The sequence below is a fragment of the Columba livia genome, chromosome 1 (genome assembly GCF_036013475.1).
Source record: "Columba livia isolate bColLiv1 breed racing homer chromosome 1, bColLiv1.pat.W.v2, whole genome shotgun sequence".
Lineage (NCBI taxonomy): Eukaryota > Metazoa > Chordata > Aves > Columbiformes > Columbidae > Columba > Columba livia.
Genome location: NC_088602.1, coordinates 109,444,714 through 109,467,604, shown reverse-complemented (window position 1 = coordinate 109,467,604; position 22,891 = coordinate 109,444,714). Strand labels below are relative to the sequence as shown.

The following is a 22,891-nucleotide window of genomic DNA, read 5'->3' as shown; positions in this document are numbered from 1 at the left end:
ATTGGAACTATGCTGAGAACAGTTTTCTTTTATGTTTACAAGCTTCCTTCCATCCCTTTTGGAATAAACTAAATTAAAATCCTGGGTAGGACAGATGAATGAGTAGCATGTCCAACAGAGGAGAAGACAATGAGCGTTCCCTAGTCTGAGGTTGGCACAAGCAGAAGCAGAACTTGGCACTCTTACGAACTAGCAAGGATAATAACAAAGCAGAAATGCAGCAAGTTCCAGCCATTAAAGAGACAAAAGGAGGTGCTGTCACTTCTTCCTGCTGAATCTGCACCACCCCAGAGAGTAGGGTTCAAGAGTTATTTGGCAAAAAGAAGAAAGCAAGAGGGGCTCTTTAACCTGTGATTTAGCAAATGGGGGTCCTGTGCACTGGCTCCTGTGCCAACTACCGTTTCTGTCTTTTGTTCAGTAACTACTTAAAATACATACACAGTCTAAAGACCTGTGCTCAGGTGCTCCCCCTGCCTCCCTCCCTCCTTCCCTCCCAAGAAACCTCCTGTTGCTTCACCTACAGAATCACGTACTTGCTGTTTCTCCAACACAGGGCTCATGCATTTTTTTGCAGGCTGCCCTAGCGTTGTTAGGACAGCAACGAACATGGGCACTGAGAACTGGTTCAAACCTTGTTGAGTGGGCAACCCCCAAAGAAGAGGGGGCCTGACTGCCTTGGAAACTCAGAAGGAAAATGGCCACATCTCCTACTTGCCAGGGGAGCGCTCTAGGAAGGGGGTAATTATTTGGCAGGGGAAGAAGGCACACTACATGATAACACACAACAGCAGACGCTGATGCCACGTCTTCCATGGAGTTGGGTGCAGCGAGGGCATTCAGAGAACACTTACCTGAGTACCCACACTGGGGAGACACTGGTAGAGGATCATGGCTAGGCTTAGGCAAGAAGGAGTTGCTAAATTCAAGGCCTTGACTAACACGGAGATGGTTTGAGGCCCACAGGAAGAATGAATGTTGCATTCTGGTGAAGCTTAGGCTACCCAGGGTTGAGTCTGCTGACCTAATCCTCCAAAACAAGGGAACCAGTTAAATGTAGTTGATTAGAAATGATGAGCCAATTGTAGTGACTAATCCCCATTTCAGCACCCACACATCAGGTGGAGGATCATCTGATCAAATACAGATATCTGAGCCATTTGGGCCAGGCTCTTCCTTAAGGTTCATGACAAGAATAAAGCAATATCCACAGGTGATTCATCTGATCTGCTATGGATGACTGAAAAGCACCAGGTTTTTTTTCTGTGGATTATAAAAGGTTCTGCAGTGAGTAGCTCACATGTAGGCATCGACATTTAGGTAAACCAATACTGTACAGGTGCTTAGATGAGCATGGTTGACGTATTTTAAAACAAAGACTGTGGTGCTGCATGTTGCATTATGTCCCACCTCTCAAGTAGGACACTTACCTAGCTCAAAGAAGTCCAGATCAGGCCATTCAGGGTGACTCAAGCACTGTGCTACCTGGTTTCTGGTCTCACACGGGAATACAGCCCCAGCAACTCAGAGCAGGAGGTTTGTGTGGAAGTTTGAGGAAGTTTAAAAAATAAGAAAAAAAATATGGCTGAGAGGAAGGTGAACACAAGACTCATATAGAACAGGAGTCCTTTCCAGTGTCGCAGGCACGCTTGATGGTTTGAGAGCCTTCCACTGCCACACGCTCATTAGATGAGCATTGGAGGCACCCACGGCAGTGTGCCTCCCCAGGTGTGTTCAGAACTGAATCACGCCAACGTTTGGAGTGGATCCTCAGTTTTATTTCTTCTGAGAGGAACTGAGGTGCTGTGCACAACAGCTGCGATGGGAAAACAATCACAGGTAATAAATGGAGAGGGTTTGCTTCAAAACTGCATTATTTCTCCAAATTTCTAATTTAGATTTAGACAATGAGGAACTTGTTACAAAGGCAGCAAAAGTGATATTCAAACTAAAAGACACCTGAGGTCGTAGCTTTATTTTTCAGACTGACTCTATGAAATCAGGGATTTATTGAAGCTGTTATTGCGTGACATTATGTTATGCAGAAGCTCAGAGCAGACTACCCTAACTATTCCTTTAAATATATGGAGTTTTGGATTATGCTTTAATCCAAGGCTTGAGTCAGTTCTTAGGTTATCCAAAGTATGCCGCTGTTAACTTGACAGCTTCCAACTGTTGAGTTTCTTAAATTATTAATAGAGAGCCCATAGAGGTTGAAGAGATAGACTTGCCTTTCCAGGAGCACTCCTGAAACACAGAATGTTGCCTATACTTCAGGCAAAGCTGGTTTTCTAGGCTCTGCTCCAAATCTGTGACAGCATGTTACCAGGAGTCCAATAAGACAACCAATTTCCTCAACTGAACTAAGATGTCACGAGTAGAGAAAATATTTCATATACAAACAAAGCATCAAAGTGTAAAGATTAAAGTACACAGTTTTTACAAGATGAAAGACAGTTCAGCAGACATTTTTCTAGGAGCAGGTCAGCTAGGTCAGACCAGGATTAAGACCCTGCAATCCTGGAGGAATTTTAAAGAGTAATGAACCAAACAGTACTGAAGGTGACTCACTTGTATACAAATAACAAACAACAGAACTGGTCCACTTCTGGAATTGCTACTCAGAATGAACTTCCAAGTGAGGCAACACAGACATTTCCTTTGGATATTTAATAGGTGCTTATGTAAATATTCTAAGGCATTTTAGGGGAAATACCCAAATATGAACCTCCTACATAGTAGAAAATACATAGATTCTTTTCATATCGTTATTTTAGGTGAGTCCTTAATTAATTTCACTCTGATGGCATACATGGTTAACAACTCAAATACAGCTGAATACCTGAAAAATCTAGATGGTGCTGAGAACATGATCTGAGACACTAAGTTCATCGCCATTAAAATATAAAGGCTGCTAATTTGGCAAATGAGTCAAATCTTTGAACAAAGCACTGACCATGTCAACAGTGAGGACAGGAAGAACTGGTAAGAAGAGGAGTTGGGAAGTTACCACAAAGCTAACAGCTACCAATTCCCTGTGCTAGCACAGAAAAATTAAGCTCTGTGGGATAAAATGCTGAGGCACAGAAATATGTCACAACTCTCACGCAGATGCCCAAGTGAGGGAGCCTCCTCCTGCTTGTGCACAAGGATGAGGTATTACTCCCAGGTACAGAAAGGATTATAGTCTGTTTGCCTCTCTGTCAAGCTGCAGTGAGTGAGTTTCCCCAGGATGCTGGAGGAGGCCACAAGCTCTCCTGAGGGTGATGTTATTCTGGTTCCCTCCTTGATCCACCTGGCTCCCTTTCTCAGCAGATTTTAGACACCTCACATATGCAAACAGCAAAGCTGAGGGAAATTAGCTTCACACAGTCCCATGTAGGTTTCCACAGTCCCTGTTCACCTCTGTGCTGGTCTGGCTTCCCTGCCAGCTGCAGCCAAGCTGACTCAGCTGTCCTGTATGCTGTAATTACACTCCCTACTGTCACCAAGACACGCACAGAGTTCAGGGAGAACCTTTCATTTGCATTGCTATGGTAACTGTACCATTGCTCCCACAAGGAGGTTAGCTCAGGTTGGTAAGTCATTTGTTGCTCTTATACTTGATCCTCCCTTAACCTCCTTCACACCCTTTTGGGCAGTGGTCATTGGCCCTTGTGGTCATTGCCAATCTGCCTTTTCTTTCCTGGAAACTTCCTTTATTTTAGGGCTGCAATCCCCGCTTACATAGGTTCTTGCAGAGAACTCAGCCTCTACTTCCAAGCTGTTGCTCAAAACCTCCAGTGTCTTCCTGGCAAGCTAGAGCTTAGATGCCTGCAGAGAAATTTAGGAGAATGACACCCAGTTCCCACAAATCCCACGTGGCTGGAAGCTTTTGGTATCACGCTGTAATCAACAAAGTCACACTTTGTGTGATATGAATATGGCACCACTTCAGCGGCTTCGGAAAAACAGCGAGCTAGTGCAGGATCCAGGCCACCCTTCCACAAATGAGGAATAGTCTGGTTGGCCAAGTGGATCCTCCTCAGTGTCTCAGAAAAATTTAGATATATGCTTCTCCATCATATACAACCTATGCAGGTATTACTTGAGGATATGAAGGTTGTCTCTCCAAGCTGCCACATAAACTAGGGAAGAAACCTCAGCTTCAAGGTAGTATATGTTAAAGTATGTTGAGAAGGTGCTAAAGGATTTAATGTGTAAAGGTTACAGTAAAACAGGAACCGATGCTGCTGAGACGCAGTAAGATACAGCTCTGTCCACCATATCAGTCAAGTGCAATACCCACCCCAGAGTTACATTCAAACTTGGATGCTGCTCCCCTTGTTCACAAACAAGCACAGCCTCTTGTCCAATGCAACCAAGCTACCAAACTTTCTGTGAGGAAAAACCTGAGCTTAGCTGGTGTATCAGCACAGGACCACTTTCTGGACGAGGAAGATATGGATTTGAAGTGTCGTGCTCCAACAGATCGTCCCAACACTCAACGGTTCTTAAGTCTGATCTTCCCAGACAGAGCTGTTTAGCTACCAGGCTAGTAAACTACAAAGGCTCACAGAACATGCCCAGGAACAACAGGTACATGATCATCCACTCTGGCAAAACACAGCACAGCTTTGTCCCAGGGTATCTAGTGCTCTCCCCTGGGTACCTTTCTGAGAGTCAGCATGTACTAGGGACCTTACCCAGCAGGCAGACTGAATGCAGCCCTCTTCTTTGGAGGCGAGTTTCACAGAATCGTGGAACAGTTGAGGTTGGCAGAGACCTCTACAGATTGTCCAGTCCAACCCCTGACTCAGAGCAAGGTCAGCTGCACCAAGTTCAGGGCTGTGTTCAGGTGGGTTTGGAGCATCTCCAGTGATGGAGACTATCAGATCTCTGGACAACCTGTCCTAGTGTTCACCTACCTGCATCATAAAGAAGTTCTCTCCTATCATTAGGTAGAATTTTTCATGTTTCAGTTCCTGCCCATTGCCTCTTCTGCCACTGGGTACCACTGAAAAGAGTCTGGTTCAGCCTTCTTCATTTCCATTGCATCAGGACATTGACAGGATCCCCCTTCAGTCACCTCTTCTCCAGACTAAACAATGCCAGCTATCTCAGGCTCCATCATATGATGGATACTCCAGGGTCCTTCACTGGACTCACTCCCAAATGTGGATGCAAGTTTAGCTGTATGGAAGCAATTTCAGCCACTGCTGTTGGACTGAAAAGAGACCACTGTCCCTGCCCTAATTTACTACTACAGATACAGCCCTTGAGCCTAAGAAACAGTCAACTGTTTCCACCCAACACAGCAGGGAAAATACAGATTTCAGATCTTACTGTGCTCTAAGCATATACTAAAGAGTTTTAACCTGTGGTACTGACCTAAACAGTTTAGTACATTAGGTTACCTGTTAAACAGTTCACACTTCCCAAGGAGCAATAACAGATCCAAGTCTATCAAGACGTGATAACACAATGTACAGACGAATGCCCTCAGAATAAACATATTGTTCTTTCTACATAATTTTTATTACATGCCCCATTTTGGAATGAAAACACCAAAGCAAACTGCTTTAATTCATCATTATCCCTTACAGGGATCAAAATCCCATTATTCACATGCAAATGAAAAGCATAAAAGCAATCTCGCTTTGTTAAAATTTGGTGTGTATTTCTGTATTAGCAGGCTGTCTTTCTTGTCCTGCCACAGCACTAAAATACTGCTATCTGCTAGACTGCTGTTTAGGTGGAAACATAAAAATGTAAATGAATTCATTTCCACTGAAGGTCCTTACTGTAACAGGATGAAGGTCTGAAATAATGCAAAAGCACACTTCACAAACATTCTGCTTCAGAAGGGTAAGAGTCAACCTTCAAATGTTGTCCTCTGTCCATGCTTAAGAATTATTTCTTCAGACTTTGGACTGTGTGTGCCAGGTTTAGCTTTTTTGTATCATCCTCTCTTTAGTGAGAGAAGCCTAGCTATAGGTTGCTTGTGACAATCATGCTTCGTTTCACAGACTGGTTGAGGTTGGAAGGGACCTCTGTAGCTCATCTGATCCACTCCCTCTGCTCAAGCAGGGCCACCTAGAGCTAGCTCTCCGCCACCACGTCCAGACAGCTTTTGAATAACTCCAAGGATAGAGACTCCACAACCTTCCTGAGCAACCTGTGCAAGGGCTCAGTCACTGTCACAGTGCAAAAGCGTTTCCTGATGTTCAGAGGGAATCTCCTATGTTTCCGTTCATGCCCATTGCCTTTGGTCCTGTTACTGGGCACCACTGGAAAGAGCCTGGGCCTGTCCTTTTTGCACCCTCCCTTCAGGTATTTATACACATGGATAAGACCTCCCCTCTCCTCCCTTCCCCCTGAGCCTTCTCTTCTCTAGGCTGAACAGCCTGAGCTCTGGCAGGCAGGTGTTCAGCCATCCCTAGGAAATCAGGGTTTCACCAACGTGCAACAGTGATGTCGGAAGACAAATGCCATGACTCCGAACATCCCTCCCCCCCGCCTCCTTCTCCCCTCAGCTTATTATTGCTGAGCATGACATCATATGGTATGGAATATCCCTTAGGTCAGTTCGGGTCAGTTGTCCTGTCTTTGTCCTCTCCCAGTTTCTTGTGCACGCCCAGCTGACGGGGTGGTGTGAGAAGCAGAAAAGGCCTTGATGCTGTGTAAGAACTAAAACATCCCTGTGTTATCAACACTGTTTGCATTATAAATCCAAAACATAGCCCCATACTGGCTGATATGAAGAAAATTAACTCTATCCCAGCTAAAACCAGTACACTCTCAGCCTCTCCTCACAGGAGAGATGCTGCAGTCCTTTACTTACCTTAGTGGCCCTTCACTGGACTCCCTCTAGTGTTTGTCTTGTACTGGGCAGCCCAAAACCAGACCCAGTACTCCAGGTGTGGCCTCACCAGGACTGAATACAGATGGCAAGGACCCCCTCCCTCAACCTGCCGGCAACACTCCTAATGCAGCGCAGGATTTGGCTGGAAAAGGCTCATTTGCCTTCTTGGATTTCGGAAATGGCGCATTGCTGCTTCTGTCAGCTCAAGTAGCTGATGGATCCCTCATGACAGTGATGTGCTTATCTCTAGGACACCACTTTGTATAGCACAGTTGGCAGGAAGAGGATTGGTAAGGGTGCTGGGAGATGAAGGTGCTGTTTCTGGCTTTGCTCCAGGCTGTATGTTTTTTTTTTCCCCTCAGTTTTTTTTGGATAAATCACAGCATCTCACAGACAATACAACTGCAATGGGACTAAATGAGAAAGTTCCCTCCTTAACACCACAGTTTACAATTGGTACCATGATTTTTAACAGAGTAGCTAAATGCTTCTGAATAACACAATTTAATATATTTGAAAATACATTTGCACACAGCATACAACCTTAACAAATGCTTCGCTTTCACAAACCAGTGGCCAGTGCCTCTCATTGGGGAAGACATACAGTGACACCAATTCTGCCAATACCTGCTGTTTCTCAGGCACACATTTGCAAACCGCTCCAGAAAAGCACTGCCTCAGGAACACACTTCGTATTTCATTACTATTAAAGCTTCATTTAGTGAAGAGATAAATCGACTGTGTAACCTGAGATTTTCTAAAGCAATGCAAAGCTCTCAAACTCACTGTTTTACAAAGCTGTAATAAGGGACATGGTGCTTTTTATTTTCATACAGATGTCTACCTTTTGATGAATTTAAAAAGTCTCTTTACTCCAAACCAAAATGAAACATGAAACTCAAAATTCGGAAGTTTTCTTTATAGGAAAGGGTGTCCCTGGCATTTGGAGCCCATCAGTCACACAGCTGAGGTCCCACTTCTATGACAGGTCTAATGATGCCACGCTGCTAATGGGATCAAGCCTTAAACATGGTGCAGCACCTCTTACCTTCCCCTTCTGTCTCAGCAATTCCAGCTGCAGTCCTGGCTTTGCAGGGCTGTCCACAATTGTCATGCAGTGATTTGTCACTTGTGATTTCTAAATTAAAAATAAGCTGTTCTATCCCATTGGGGAATGAGCGCCATGACCATGGAGTGGTCACTGGACGAGGGAAAACAAGGGTGAACCTTAGTTCACATCTATACTCCACGTTTGTGACTGGTTCTTCCAAAACTTTCATACAAGTGTTCAAATTACATTTTAACAAATTAGTGTATTTACTTTCTCTCTTACAAAATACAAATACAAAACTGCCTTCTAATATCACTTCTGTAATTTTGTAGGTCAGAATTATGTTTGGTATTATCAGCCTTTCAGGAGAAATAGCGTAAATAAACTTGAACTATTGTAAAGTTAAATCACTTACAAGAACAAAGTGAAAAGATGTGTAACCAACATCAATAGTTATAATGACAAAGAGCTGAAATACAGCAACAATTTCTCCTTTGTACATATTGAACAGCAAAAGAGTTAAAAAAATACATATATATATATACAACAAGCTTAAAAGGGAAACAAACTTGAAACAGTTCTCCACCACTCGTGGATAAGACAACTTTCCCTTTAAATTTTTTTTAGTGCATTCCCTCTCATTCAAAAGAACCAATGCATTTTATCTTCTAAGGTGAACTGAAAACAATCAAATCTTTCTTCAAATCAAGAACAGTCATGAACTAGTGAATTAGTACATATTCACCTGAGATCATTCTGAAACACAGGATAGGATCAATAATGATTAACAGCTAAGGTGCGCAACCATTTTGACACTTTTAAAGAGAAACAGCATTTATACAGAACAGTTTTTGCTACAGGACAGTACAACTGCCATCTGTAAAGAGAATTTTTGAAAACAGTATAGGAGGAGGAGACTATGAGGACCATAAGGAGCTTACTCTTCTGTATTCAGTAGCATCCTGTTCCCAACTCTCTGGAAGAAAAAAAAAGGAGGGGAGAGGAAATGGAAAGGGAATAAGCAGAAAAAAAATTAATTATTAAAAGTATTTCTTGTATTTCTTCCCTAACTCCGTTTATTTCATGCTTATGTCAGCTTATATCAAATCCATTGACTGACTTTCAAAGAAGTCCTATGGTAAATACTACAAGTAGATTCATTTCACCTAGGTCAAACAGCATAAAGCAAAACCACAAAGCTAAATATAGTCTACAAGTGTACCCAACCGTGATTAATGGGTAGAATTTACTCTAAGATAAAGATAAAAATGCTTCTATCCTTCTTTTATATCTGGAATTAGTTACTTAATCTTTTCTAGAGTAATTCTGTTGAACACAATTAGCATCCACTAGTGACATGTTCAAACAAAATAAGCTTCACTACTGATAACAACTTAAAAGCATCACAAAAGTACATTAATCCAAGAATAAAAAGTCACAACTGGAATGGTAAACAGAGAATTACCATTCATAAGTAACACTGAGGAAAGCAAGATCAAAGCTAATGGGGCTGTCCTGTACCATGTGTCAATCTCAAGAAACAAAGCCACAGTGATGTTTGGAGGTGGAAAGGAGACAGGCAAGAGTAAAAAGGAACATTTCGCTTATTTTTTGGTCATTCTAGACATGCATCAGTACTGTAGCTGCATGCACCAAGTCATGAAATCATTTAATATTCTGTTCTTCACTCTCATGACTTGGGGATGCATTATTATCTGTAACATGAGGTACATGAGAGGGGAAAAGAAAGAAACTAAAAAATACAGAAGATGCCCGTGGTGCAGCTACAGACTAAACTCCAATTTCTAGCATCTCATGGCAGTATTTTAATCATGAGACCATCAGGCTGAAATGCATCATTCATATGCAGCCTTAACCAACTCTTTGGCACAGCTGCTTAGTGACTACAACATGTGAGAGGAATAAAATGAGAGGAGAAAGTTGTGTCCTGCTTACAGAAGAGCTCAGAAGTACTGAAAAGCAAGAATGTACACTAGCATCAGGGTACCATACCAGCCACAACTCTGATGAATATGTGTACGGAAGATTAAGGCTAAGATTCAAGCCCAGACCCTTGGGAGGTCAGGTGGCCCACAGGAAATACGATCACCAAACTTAATGGAAATCTATGGCTACCGTGTTTACAGGTGAAAAATAACCAACTCAACATCACTTTGACACAGCCTGTAGTAGACAAAGCTACGATTTTATAAAAATTGTTTTTATATGCCATTTTGCAGATTAAACCTAAGTATTTTTCTCAGTATGTCTTTGTTGTATCAACACATCAAATTTAATTGCAGGTGAATATTAAGGCAAAACAAAAAGTCATGTCAACATGGTGTACTCAAAGTCATCCAAACTTGCTAACTGAAGTAACAAAAAAAGAAAACTTAACTTTTAAATGTATTTTCATTGTACCTTCAAATACTAACATAATTTGATTTTGTACAGCATCCTACATACAAGCTGTACCCAAAACATTTTGCAGACTTTAATAACTCAATTGCAGAATTAAGCAGCAGAAGAGGAAAACAATTAAGTGCTGCAGGCAAGAAAGAAAACACAAGCTCTCAGACAGGATTTGAAACAAAAGGGAGAATCAAGATAACTTTGTCTCCTGTTTTAAGTCTAGAAGAAAGGATGTCATAAAGCAGTATCAAAATGATCCAGTTTACCTCAACAGCATCATCCATTTCTGTGACCTCATACAATAATTTCAGCTTGTTTCTGAGTTAGGAAACTCTTTCTCTGGAGAGCTGTCATCACTGAGGTCACTGTAGCTGTCACTGTTAAAAGCAATTACATAGTAAGGATTTAAAACAAAAATTTTACTTCAGACCCGCCAACCCAGGTGACACACATGAAAAACACTTTCCTCAAATGCAACCCATTTCCAGAAAACTGCTTTAAGCTCGCACTCAGGTTTGGTTTGGAGTCTGAGAACTGATGAGAAAAAAAGATTCTACCATATAAACAGTATGTTCATTTTCTTTTTGCTTAGATCCTTCACATTAATTCTATAGTTTGCTGGCGCTGTAGGCCTGCAACCAGGATTAACAACAAGGAGAATAACAGGTATTCAGAGCAAGACTAAAAGGAATTTCTCCTTTATGATAAAGAAAATTATTGTTTTGACCAAGAAAAAGATTTAACTTTGTTTGCTCAGAATGCTTCAGTTAATACTTAAATTACAATTCTTTCTCTTCCAGTCAGAACATAAATCATTTTCATTGCACCTGACAGTTTTTTGTGAAGTTTTATTCCCTTCTGCTGGTTCCTGAGAGAAGCAGACTGGTTTTCATAGAACAAACTGCCATGCAAGTGATCATTCTATAAGTGATTAGAACAAGAAGACAGTGAAGGACAGTAATCACCACAGCAACTGAGATAAAGGAGTGCCCACAAACCACATTCTCAGTCACCTGTGATGTCTATCAGTTTCCAGGTTTATCTTAAGTGAACAAACTGCACCTCTTCAGAAGAACCTCCAGCTCAACTCCCACCTACCATGCTTCACTTCTATGGTCTGTTTTCCAGATACTTGAATTTCCCAAGATCAGAAGCCCAAAAATGGGAGGCGAGGGAACCGACAAGCACATTTGAGCAGCAATCATTCTGCTCAGTTCTGTGAGACTTCAGAGAGCAGGTTATGGTTAACACAGCACAGGTAGGGATCTTATGTGCATGGATAGACCAGTGTCAGCCTTGGGTACCAGCTCTACCTCAGCCACTGCACACCTGTCTTGTCACATCTCACTCATCACATACACCTTCGTCCTCCAGCCAACAGGACCTCAGCCACATCATGCTCCCCACCTCTGGGCATGATCTCCTGCTGAGACATCAAGCACATGACCAGCCCATGGCCCACCTAGACAGAGCCTTATCAGCTGAGCCGCAGTGACTGCCGGCTGTGCAATGTTTGAAGGGGAACTATGCAACCCCACAGCTGGAGATCTTTGATCTCAACTGCAGTGTGGAACAGAGAACAAACTGCATTCAGCTAAACTGGTTCTTGTTACTGAGCACTGCTTGGTAGACTGAATTTCACCTTCACTCCTTTGCAAAAAAAAAAATAATAAAAAAAAATTTAAAAAAATCAAAGATTATGTAAAAACACAGCCATTTTAACAGAGTGGGTATGGCAGGAACAGTGACACCAACAGTCATCTCAATTAATTTCTGCCTCTATCTACCTGTTAGGAAAGCCTCCCACAGTTACAGCAAACCACTGTACCAAATTCTGTACAAGACAGCATAGATATCCCAACTGTTCTATGTTCTGACATTAAGACTTTGCCTACAGCATTCTGCCTGTTCTTCATAAAATAGACATGTTGATGTGGTTCCTATAAAGAGTGTATCATATCAGGCTAGTGAGAAATTCTCAATTTGATCATTTCACCAGCTGGCAACACAATTACACAGTTCAAGTGAGGAAAGTGTTGTTAACAGTACGATCAAGCATGCCAGATGCACACAGACAAAGACAACATCACCGACATTGTACTTACTTCTTTCTGAAAGTACCCACGGAAACATGGAATAAAAATTCAGTATTATTAAAACAGTTTTGCATTTTCACATCACAGCAAAATAGTAAAAAATGCCCAAGAACAGAGGGTAAAACTGTGATTGCAGAGAGCTGCGTAATCTCATGAAAGCCCTGGTTAAACCCCAAAGTCTTCAGAGAACATTTTTTTGTTATCAGCAGTCACAGCCTAAAAATATACGTCAGAGTTCTATATACAACATAGTACATGAGACAGATGCTTAAGTCAATGCTCTGAGCCCAACAAGGTGAGTGGAGAACTGCCCAGTTTCATCTCTTGCTGACAGTTCAGTGCTGGTCCCCACCCAGCACCCTCAGCATCTTTCCTCCCCCACCCAGTTACATGGGGTTTACATAGAAGCAGTCGCATGATGCTGGATGTTCCTGCCATGTCACTGACTTACCACTCCAGCTACTCAGGCTGAGGGTCACTTGGCCAGTCACGGGCCCAGACACTAAAACACTTATGAGGCCAATGACCATTTTGTTCCTGCTCCCACATTGCCCAACTTAGTACAAGGTTTGACTCCACATTTCAGAGAAGGGCTCTTGTCATCATATTCTTGACTTTTGCAGTAGCACGTCATGGTCTCCCTTAATTCATAGATGTTCTGCTTGGTGTAAGTCAGTGTTATATCTAACAGGCAGGCCACAGTGGTAAGAAAAGTAGAGGAAAATACCCAGGTAAAGATGAGCCCTTGGGCTTCAGAATCAGGTAACTGTCAGCCTCACAGTTCCAGCTGCTTGAATGTCATCTTTTCTAAGCACCCCCAGAAGCTGTGGTGCCATGTTAATAAGAACAACTTGGGCTCTGAGGAAACCTGAACTTCTTCAAGAGTTAAGCTGCCAGTGGACTTGAAAGCAAACAGGGACTCATGAATCGACTATAGCTTCAAACCAGTTCTGATGTCCAGTTTGTAAGATTTACTGCGATAGGAACTATGTAATCTGAAGAAAAACTCCAGGTGGTATTAACCACAAATGAACCATCACCTGTCTTAAGGAATAAATGTGTATTTACTTACAAATTACACGGAGTTGCTACACAGATATTAAACATGAAAACCAAATGGATATTTTGTGCTCACAGCTGATAATACTATGTAATCTTACGTAAATGTGCTGGGTATGAAAGTGGTGGTGGTAGGAAATCAAATAATCCTGGCTTTTCCTTTATGAAATTCCTTTTCACATTGAGCTCTCAACTGAAAAAATGTGCTTCAGCAATTTTTCTCATTTTGTGTACAAATTAATTAGTAATTTTCTTGGGCAGGAACCCAACAATGACTTCATCTTGTTTGTAACTATTCTCACACAGTGGACTCCAGCAAAAAGGAGCTAGTGAGCAGATCTAAGGCCACCACAGCAGTTCTATTCTGTCTTTTTTTTTCCCACGGGATCTGGAGCATCAAGATGTGGCCAAGAGAAAAACAGAACAAAACTCAGAGTATGCAGCGTTACAGCATCTAGTTGGTCAGTTCAGCTTTCAGGGTGAAGGATTTTGGTCACTTTGATCCTTGCACCTAATCTACCTGTAATTAATGGAAATACATTCACTGCAAAGTGCAATATCAACCAGTACCTAGCTGATATTTCACTTTGCAGTGAACTGCAACATGGTTCCCAGCCGGAGCAAGAAAAACATCCTCTGCTGAGAAATTCCATTAAAGGGTTTTGTTCTGTTTTGAAGTTCACTCATCCTCAGATCCCCACCTTCTCAAGACACAGTAATAAAAAGAGCTTCTCCCTGCATGTGTTCCATTATTACCGAATTCACGCCTGTTTCTGATCTCTCTGTTCTACTGACAGAGGTATCATCACAGCTCTGCTGTGCATCAGCCTAAAGCACAGAAGGAAGCAAGATAAGAAGATTGCCTACCCGTGTGGCATGGAAGACGGCAGATAGCTGGGGCCACACAGCATGAAGTTGGAACACATCAGCTCAGCGAAAAACACCAGCTGCAAACCCACTAAAATTAAGACTCAAAGTCAATTTTAAACATGTATTTCTCAAACAGCTGCTCAAAAGTACCGAACTGCCTGCTTTTTATTAAGAAACACAGGCAACTGGTACTCCTTGAATGGTCTGTCTGTTTCATTTGGAAAATCCAGATCAACATTCTTTAAAAACAAAGTACTTGTCACACTTTGAGAGGGGCTTTTTTTCATCCTTTTTTAATGTATAATTGACAAAAAAAGTCATTTTCCAGAAACGTAAGCAATTTAAACAATTGTTACAGTAACGCGTTTTTCTGCAAAGGTAGGAGCCAAGCTAAGTGTACTACTTGCTCATTGCAAATTGAAGATAAGTTAGTTATTAATTTATTTAGTACAGGCTGTGGCTGTTTAAAACAGACAATTGTTATAACTTTCAAGAACCTAGCAAAAAGAAATCTCTCAATTATTTATTCGCCCCCCCAAAAGTGACACTATCATAGTCATTAAAACAGTATATAAAATAAATGCATATTTGACTGTGCAATGGTTATAGCAGTCACCCATATTTCTCCGTGCATATTTTTATAATCATTGTATGATCATAAATCATTTATTATGATCACCATCACTATAAGATCCTATGCTTCCATGAAACCTGATTTCATTAAAGAATCCCTCATAACTAAGACTCATCAGTTTCAACCTGCCAGACATCTGCAGTCACATAACTGGACCTCGGATAACAGGTTTATTGAGACCCAGCATTAAAAACAAAAAAAAAAATCACAACCAAGATGCCAGAATATATCTGGGCGATATAAAAACTCTTAGCTGAGTATCATGCACTGGATTCAATTCATACAGCTTTAGACATCATCTGAGATACAACAGTTCTTACAGTCATTGGAGAGAAACAGGCACTTGTAGGGTGCTTCTGACCCACTCAACCACTACAACCTCTTTGGCTCCTTTAAAGTGCATATTCACTTAGTAACTACAGAAAAAGACTTAGGCTGACTAGTTCAAAGTGTCTACACTGTAAACACCTAACATTAAAATGACAAAGTAACTAACATAACTAACCATTACTATGTTCATCACTAGGCATCACTATGGTTGAGAAGAGATTTACTTTAAAACTTTTTCTCTTGTTTTTGGTAAGAGATCTGAGGGCACCAACAGGCATTAGCTGCCCTGGCCATCCTCACCTGGGGCCTCCATCCATGGGCCCAGGAACGGTAGCCCCCAGCCCTGGCCTGAGCTATGTCACAGGCGCACCTGTACCTATCTCTGTAGTTCCGTAGTCACTTTTTGACTGGACTGTAGATTCACCTCAGACCTGACTCAACACTTTACACTTCTGCACTGGACTGTCTGTAGGACATGGTGACCGTCACTGGAGCCAGTCCACTTGGCTTCTTTGGTGACTGTGGCACTGATTCCTGCTGGTGAGGACATTTACCCCTACCAGTACAGCCACTACCCCGGCTCCTGGATTGTCTTCTTTTGTGGAACAGCCCCTCTCTAGCTGCTCTCTCGGCAGTCTTCAAGCCACAAGATTTCTTTCACATTCCTCTGAAATGTCTGGATTTGGCCAATGGCAGAAATAGGATGCTGTCCCAGATATATTATTGGCTGGGTATAAGGTCCCATCAGAGATAGCCCTGCCCATACCTCCTTTGTCCCTCATACACCACAACCTGCCACACAGGCTTTTTCCTGATCTGTTTATAGGTGCTTGCCCAAACCTCCCTACACAGCTGGTTTGGGAGGCAGCTGGACATGTTAGTGCAGTAAGCACCATATGGGCAAGTCTTCTGAAGATTTTTGGTTTTGTTTATGCACCACTCCTTCTGTCCTCTGGCCACTTTTACTCTTTGTCTCTGAATGCAACTCATAAGTCATCTTTTATTCATACCCTGCCCAGAATTTAACAGATTACTCTGTGACTAGATGGCATTGCTTTGTTGCCTTCCATTGGCATATTCACTGATGACTTGCAAAAATTTCCTTTGGTGGCAGCCCTAGTTGCCCACACTTTCTCCTCTATGAACATTTCTCACTTCCTACATTTCTTCCCATCTACTGGACATTTGCATTTAAATTATTTATCTTTAGCCTGTAACTCTCTTCCTATATAATAACTCTCTTCCGCATAATTTCAGTATTTCCAGCTCAGGTTTTCAAATACTCTTTATTTTTTTATGTTATTTCTTTGTTCTGAAGAGCGCTTCCTGTTCTTTAAAAGATACTATTCGTAAATATCATTAATACACTGTGGCTGCTCTTGCAGACCATTAATAGCAATGTTGGTTGAGGAGAAAGAAGAAACAAAGCCTGCTGATTCTAAACTTGCTATGGGAAAAGAAAAACAAATGAACAAAACAAAAACAAACAAGCAAACAAAAACTCACAAACCACCAGCAACATGGCTTTATTGTACATCAGTGGTTTTCCAATCCATACGACACTGTCCCCAAAGATAGGCCAGGTTTTAATACTTTTTCCAAGCATAATTCTGTATGACTCATTAAAAGCCAACATTACATCTGAAGTTCCGCTCTTCATCCACTAGTTTTCTATTAAAACCTTTTGGTTTCTCTAAAAAGCAGCATATTTATAGATTTTGTATTCTTTCTGACTACCTCCTGTGGTTCCAGTGCTCTCTGTCCTTTAAAATTAAATGCGTAAACTGGCAGCCTCTCACCTCCCTCAGCTCCTTATGAAATGGTGACTTCAGTACTTCCAGGGGAAAATTTGGAAAAGGTCATGATTTAAAAGCATTCATGCACAACTGAAGTGCATGGCTTTGTTCGATGGTTACGCACTCGTGCCATAAAGCACGAGAGGCTGAAACCACAAATGCAACTTAGGTGCCCAACTACCAGTTCAGGTAACTACATAATGACTTATTACTAACTCCAACCTTTTGCTCAGTTCTTGACTGTCTCTGTACACACCAAAGCTCCTGGGAGCTGAGTTTACCCCAGAGGTTGCAATCCAGTTTCAAACTAGGTATGCTCATGCCTATGTGTAAGCATTGTCAGACTGTCTACCAGACTAGGCCTCACAAAAATTTATGAGAAGGTTTATTCGCTTTTAATTATTTAGAGCACTCTCCTGGGAGGTGTGATGCATCTTTAAATTTACTGTTTGCTTTGCTTAGAAGCTAGGGCTTCTGTCCAGGTGTCAGATGTTCTAAAATTGCATCCTTATTCTGGGGCTGTTAAGTGGTCTGGGGTAATGATTTCTTGTTAGGAATCTGATTCTGGAATACGTATTTACTTTTGTCTCAGGACTTCATCATTAGTTCTCTTTTTAGTCTTTTTAATAGCCTAATTTAGGTAATCTGCTCAACTTGCTGGTCTCCACAAATTCTCTTTCAGGTTGCATCTCTGCTCTAAGTCAACAGTGTGACTACAATTCATGTAGGCAGCGTCGGATGAGGTGTGCAGACAATCAACCTTAGCTTTGCTGTTCAATGAAATCACCAGCATTCTGGGGTTTAAAGGTTTAAATTGGAAATCCTTTCCACTCAGCAGGTGGATATATGAAAATGAGTGGGTGTGCTGTAATTAGCACTGAAATTCCCCCCGAACATTCTTCCCTGCAAAATGTTCCTCTTTTAGGCTCAAAATGTTTTTCTATTCCAATGCTCTTTCTCAAGACAGAGGGGTTTGCTTGATTGCTGTAAATGGTAAAATTTGTATTTTTATATACAAAGCTTTGGGGTAGGAATTTTTGTATTTGCTAACTGTTTAAATGTTGGTTGGAGTTTACTGAATGAAGATGAAGAAAAAGAGTTGGTTATACATTTTATTGATTATATATTAATTCAATTAAGTGTAAGCGCAGCTCATTCACTAATTGCTGAAACAAAGTCAAGGTTAGAAAACATATTTGCTGTAACACTAAGGGATTTAAATTTAAATTAGCAGGACACATGCAGATCGCTCATTTAAAAAAAGTAATTTTTCTTTATCTCAGAGACACTAACAAGTATAGACATGGGAGAAAGCAGAAGGAAGGAAGGATATTTGGGCCTGGAAAACAAGACGAACTGTGAGGCACAGAGCGCTCCCACAAGGAAGAGATTGAAGACCATTGCGCTTGGAGACTCCCCTCCTGCCTAGCATCACAAAATTTGACCTCTGTAATGCACTGCATGAATTTTAAAAGGTAGATAATGTTATGACCACTAGTAACAATGACAGGCTAAGATAACAGGAATATACTAACCAAGCTGTAGTTTGGAGATCAGAAAGAAATTCTCTCTGTATGTATATCACTGCAAAATTGGCCAGGCTGAGCAAAGATAGAGCGCATTTCTGAAAGACAACTGATAACCATAAGGAGCAGGCTACCAAACAGACTGATCTCGTCTGGCTTGGCCATTTTCCTTTGCTACTGAAACCTCAATAAAAATTCTAATTCTCACATAAGAAAAGGAAAAAGGACCTCATTTTAAGAATAGAAAGCAACACTCAAAAAAAAGCACACACACACAAACAAAACAAACAAAGAAACCCAACCAACCAAAAATGTGAAAAAAAAAGCCCAACTAATAAATTTGGCGCCTTCTTTAGAGGAAAAGTGTAAGACAGGAGACAGGGATGAATCTGTTCTGTTATTATTCAGTCATTGCAGGATTTTTTTTTTTGTTTTGTTTGGGTTTGGTTTTGTTTGTTTGTTTGTTGTTATTGGACCCTCAGCTGCCCTCTGATTCTTTTATTATTGTTATTGTAATGAAATTGTAACTCTTATTAATATCGTTCAAATAAAAAAGAATGAGTTAACACTGGCTAAAAACTATTACTACATTCAACAACCCAAAAACTCTGTGTCCAAGGCAACTGGAACAAAGGATTTTTCTTTGGCTGAACCATACAGTTTTGATCTAGATCCAAACCCTTCCATAAGTTTAAAGGTACCCCAACTGTTTTGTTTCAGGCTGTCTCTGTTAGACGGTATTGATTATTTAGTGAATGCAAAATAAAATCAGTATTTTCTTTTTTGTTACTATCATAATTTGAATGCAACTAGGTTAAAATTTCACTCCATTGCTTGATCCTCTAGCAAATCCCTTTCTCTGTGAAATTAGTGTTCATGAAATTAACATGGGAGGCCATTAACTTCACATAAATTTACTACTGGTTTTTTACTTCATTCTGGTTATAACGTATGTATCTGGCTTTAACCCCAAGAGCCTCTGAAAAGGAGGAAACTGTGCTTACTGCTTACAGAAGACACTTTTACACCAGGGTTTATGTTAGGCATGCACAGGAACAAGTAAATCAACACATGAAGGATTCCTTTTCCTCTTCCGGACTTCTGAATGGAAGGATGGGATAGTCCCTCCAAAAATGTGATTCTCAAACTGCAGGCAAGTAAGGAAGAAAGATTACCTTGGAGACAACTTACATCCCCGTTGCAGGTATGCATTGAGTGTTCCAGTTGCTGCTAGCAACAGCCCAAGGTATGGAGGTGAAGGTTTCATAGGTCTTGAGGAAAACTCTGGGTGGAACTGAACTCCCACAAAATATGGGTGATCTACAAAATAGATGTCAAAAAAAAAAAAAATCAGATGTAGGAAGAAAATAGTAGAACAATGGTTATGAAAGAAAGTTTATTGAAGATTTCACACAGGAGTTCAGAAAACAGATTAGCATGTGTGAATTTAAGGGTGAGGCAACAGGAATCTTAACTTTTTCAGCAAAAAGCAACTGACAACAGAGGTAGAAGGTCAGTAAGGCAAATTAAGGAAAAATCATTCTGTGATTCAACCTTAATATGCACAATGATGTAATTGAAAGCTGAATAATAAACCTGTACTGACATGTAAGGGAGAAGGGAGGGGGAAACAACCACTATCATGTTATTTTCATAGCATTTTGGTTCCAAATACATATTTATGCATGTATATTCAGACCATGCACCCACAGATATCTGAGAGAAAAATAAAACAGTTCCTAAAAGACCAAGCATTACCATATAGCAGCTATTTATACACTAAGAGATAGATTGTGAAAGCAACACACAAAAAACAGGGGAAAACAAGCTTCAAGTAATTAGGCCTGGAAGGGATCTCATCAGACATTAGGTCCAGTCTTCTGTTATTAAATGCAGCTACATGGTGCAGCCTCACACACAAAGGGTCAAGGTTCTGTCGTAACACCCCTCAGGTTCTTTTGCTCCCACTAGAAAGCTCTTTAATACTCTGTTGTTTTGCTTAGAAACCTTTTCCTAATTCACAGGCCATCTTTTTACAGCCACCTTATTTCTTATGGTGCTTTACTTTCTGCTGTTTGCACTGTGTGATTAAGGATGGCAATACCACCATCAGCCATGCTGCTTCACTTCCACTTAAATTTCCAGCTCGCTGCTTCCCAATCGAAAAGCCTCTTCACTGCTGCTTCTGCTTCCCTTCTGTCTTCTTCAAAAAGATATGGAAGGAACAATTTTTTCGTACTCTTCCATGCTGTGCACCTGTTACTTCTTTGAATAGTGTTTTAAAGGAGCTAACATTAACCATTTCTAGTGCCAGGACACTGGACAAAACTAACCGCAGATCTCTTCTGGTTCAAAACTTTCCAAAACAATTCCAAACATTCAAGGAATTTTTCTGCAGTACAGGATAAATGATAACAAGAAAGCTGAGGTTTTCTTCTATGAAGATAAACTATATGATCTAGTATACTGCTCTTCTTTCTGCTACTATGTCTTAAAGAGAACCCGGATCCTAATGTTATTCCAGAAGTTCTTTCTCTCTACCATGCAATTTAGTTCTTTAAAGCTGTAAAACAAGACAATGACAAAGCATCAAATATTTCCTATGAGGATATTTTGCTTAAAAGTTTTGCCTAGGCTATTTAGTGTACTATTATTTCTGTGCTTCTGCTCCAACCTGCCCTCCTCCCTGTGATGATTGTTTTTCTTTAGTAATCAGAGTCTCCTTGCAGCCCATTGTAAAGTAATTCCAGGTTTTACTGCTGCTTTTATTCTTTTCACAGTAACATGCAATTTAAAAATCCTGCCAGATTTATTTTGTGGTGCTTTCCATAGGAGTTGTTTCATGCAGGGCAGACGAAATAGCCTCCCAACACCAGTGTGCGTAACAGGGCTAACCTATCAGGAACAAACTAAGTAAAGAACACCATGACAATCAGTAGTTTATGAATTCACAGGTACCTTTTGTTCTCACATTACTCTCTATGGTGTGGTTGCTTGACATTCAATATAGATACCTACTTATAAACACTAGTTCAAATTTACAGCACTGTTCTTCAACATACCACAGAGTATACAATGAATTCTCAGGAGCATCATGTCAAAAATATCACTCTGTAGGATGATAATATAGTCTTACGATATATAAATTTATGTTTCCATGCATGGAGTTTATGTTAACTAATGAAAATTAGGAGCCACATAAGAAAGAAAAAAATCTTGTAAGGTAGCCTGCATCTTCAGGTGCCTGACGCTCATCTAGCCAGCAGTGACTTACTTAACAGCAAGGAGTTAATGAAAGAATCAACCAAAATCAAAGGGATTGTTTCTAAAAGCTGTTCTGCATAGCATTCAAATATATAGCACAGCTCCTTTTTGTTACAGAACCTTTTAGAAAAGACATCAAGTCTTGGTAAAGTAGTCCAAATCTACCAGATTTCCACAGTATCAAACACTTACTTATCTGAATCATTTCTGTGAAAGAAAGGAGCTTGCTTTTTATTTGTTTTTCATACTTTTTTTCTGCGATTCTAAACAGAGGGTAACTGAAGTAGACACAAACTGATTGGACAGCATGTTGGGAGGTCTCTAGTCCCACCTCCCGCTTAAAGCAGGTTCAAGTTCAAAATTAAATTAGGTTGCTGACAGATTCATCTAGTCAAGGTTTGAAGGTCTCTATCTATGAGGATAGAGATTTCACAGCTTCTGTAGGTAATATATTCCAGTGATGTTTTATACTTCGGCTACATTGCATATATACATATTTCATATACTTGAGCAAACTGAACATCTATGCGTTACTGGGACCTGGCTAAGAACATCTGAGGGTGCTTAAGGAGCAGGCCAATGACATTGTGAAACTGGTTGTTATCTTTAAAAGGCCAAAGCGATAATGAGAGGTCCCTGATGACTGGAAAAAGGCAGTCACCGTGTCCTTCTTCAAGAACGACAAAAAGTAGGATCCAAGGAACTACAGTACAGTCAGCCCAACCTCAGTTCATGGTAAGGTCATGAAACAAATCTTCCTTCAAGGCATTTCCAGACACATGAAGGACAGGAAGAAAACTAGGCACAGCAAGCTTGGGAAAAATCAGTCTTTGGATGCAGAAAGAGCAGTAGCCTTCCTTGATACAGACTTTAGCAAGGCTTTTGATATAGTTTCCTAGCATTCAAGTTGGTAGCTATGGACTGTAGATAGACTACAAAGCGTGTAAAAAAAAAAAAGGTTGGACTACCGGGTTCAATGAGCAGTGGTGAGTGGTTTGAAGTCCAACCAATA

At 40.8% G+C, this 22,891-nt stretch overlaps 1 protein-coding gene across 11 annotated transcripts in view; it reads right to left on the bottom strand.

Moving 5' to 3' along the window:
• Positions 1 to 7,329: 7,329 nt before the first annotated feature.
• The window catches only part of CTPS2 (CTP synthase 2), a 103,207-nt gene continuing 87,645 nt past the window's right edge, over positions 7,330 to 22,891 (bottom strand). For 6 of the 11 annotated variants that reach the window (XR_010474344.1, XM_065072424.1, XM_065072439.1 and 3 more), the window contains 3 exons: positions 19,791 to 19,935; positions 10,571 to 10,681; positions 7,330 to 8,868 (listed from right to left, as the gene is read on the bottom strand). Coding sequence is in view for 8 of the 11 variants with exons in the window: in XM_065072424.1 (XP_064928496.1) it covers positions 10,612 to 10,681; positions 19,791 to 19,935 (215 nt within the window). In the remaining 3 variants the exon portion in view is untranslated. Of the gene's footprint in view, positions 8,869 to 10,570; positions 10,682 to 14,326; positions 14,418 to 19,790; positions 19,936 to 22,891 lie in introns of those variants that run through there. The other 5 variants (XR_010474348.1, XM_065072452.1, XM_065072447.1 and 2 more) reach the window with 2 other exon arrangements.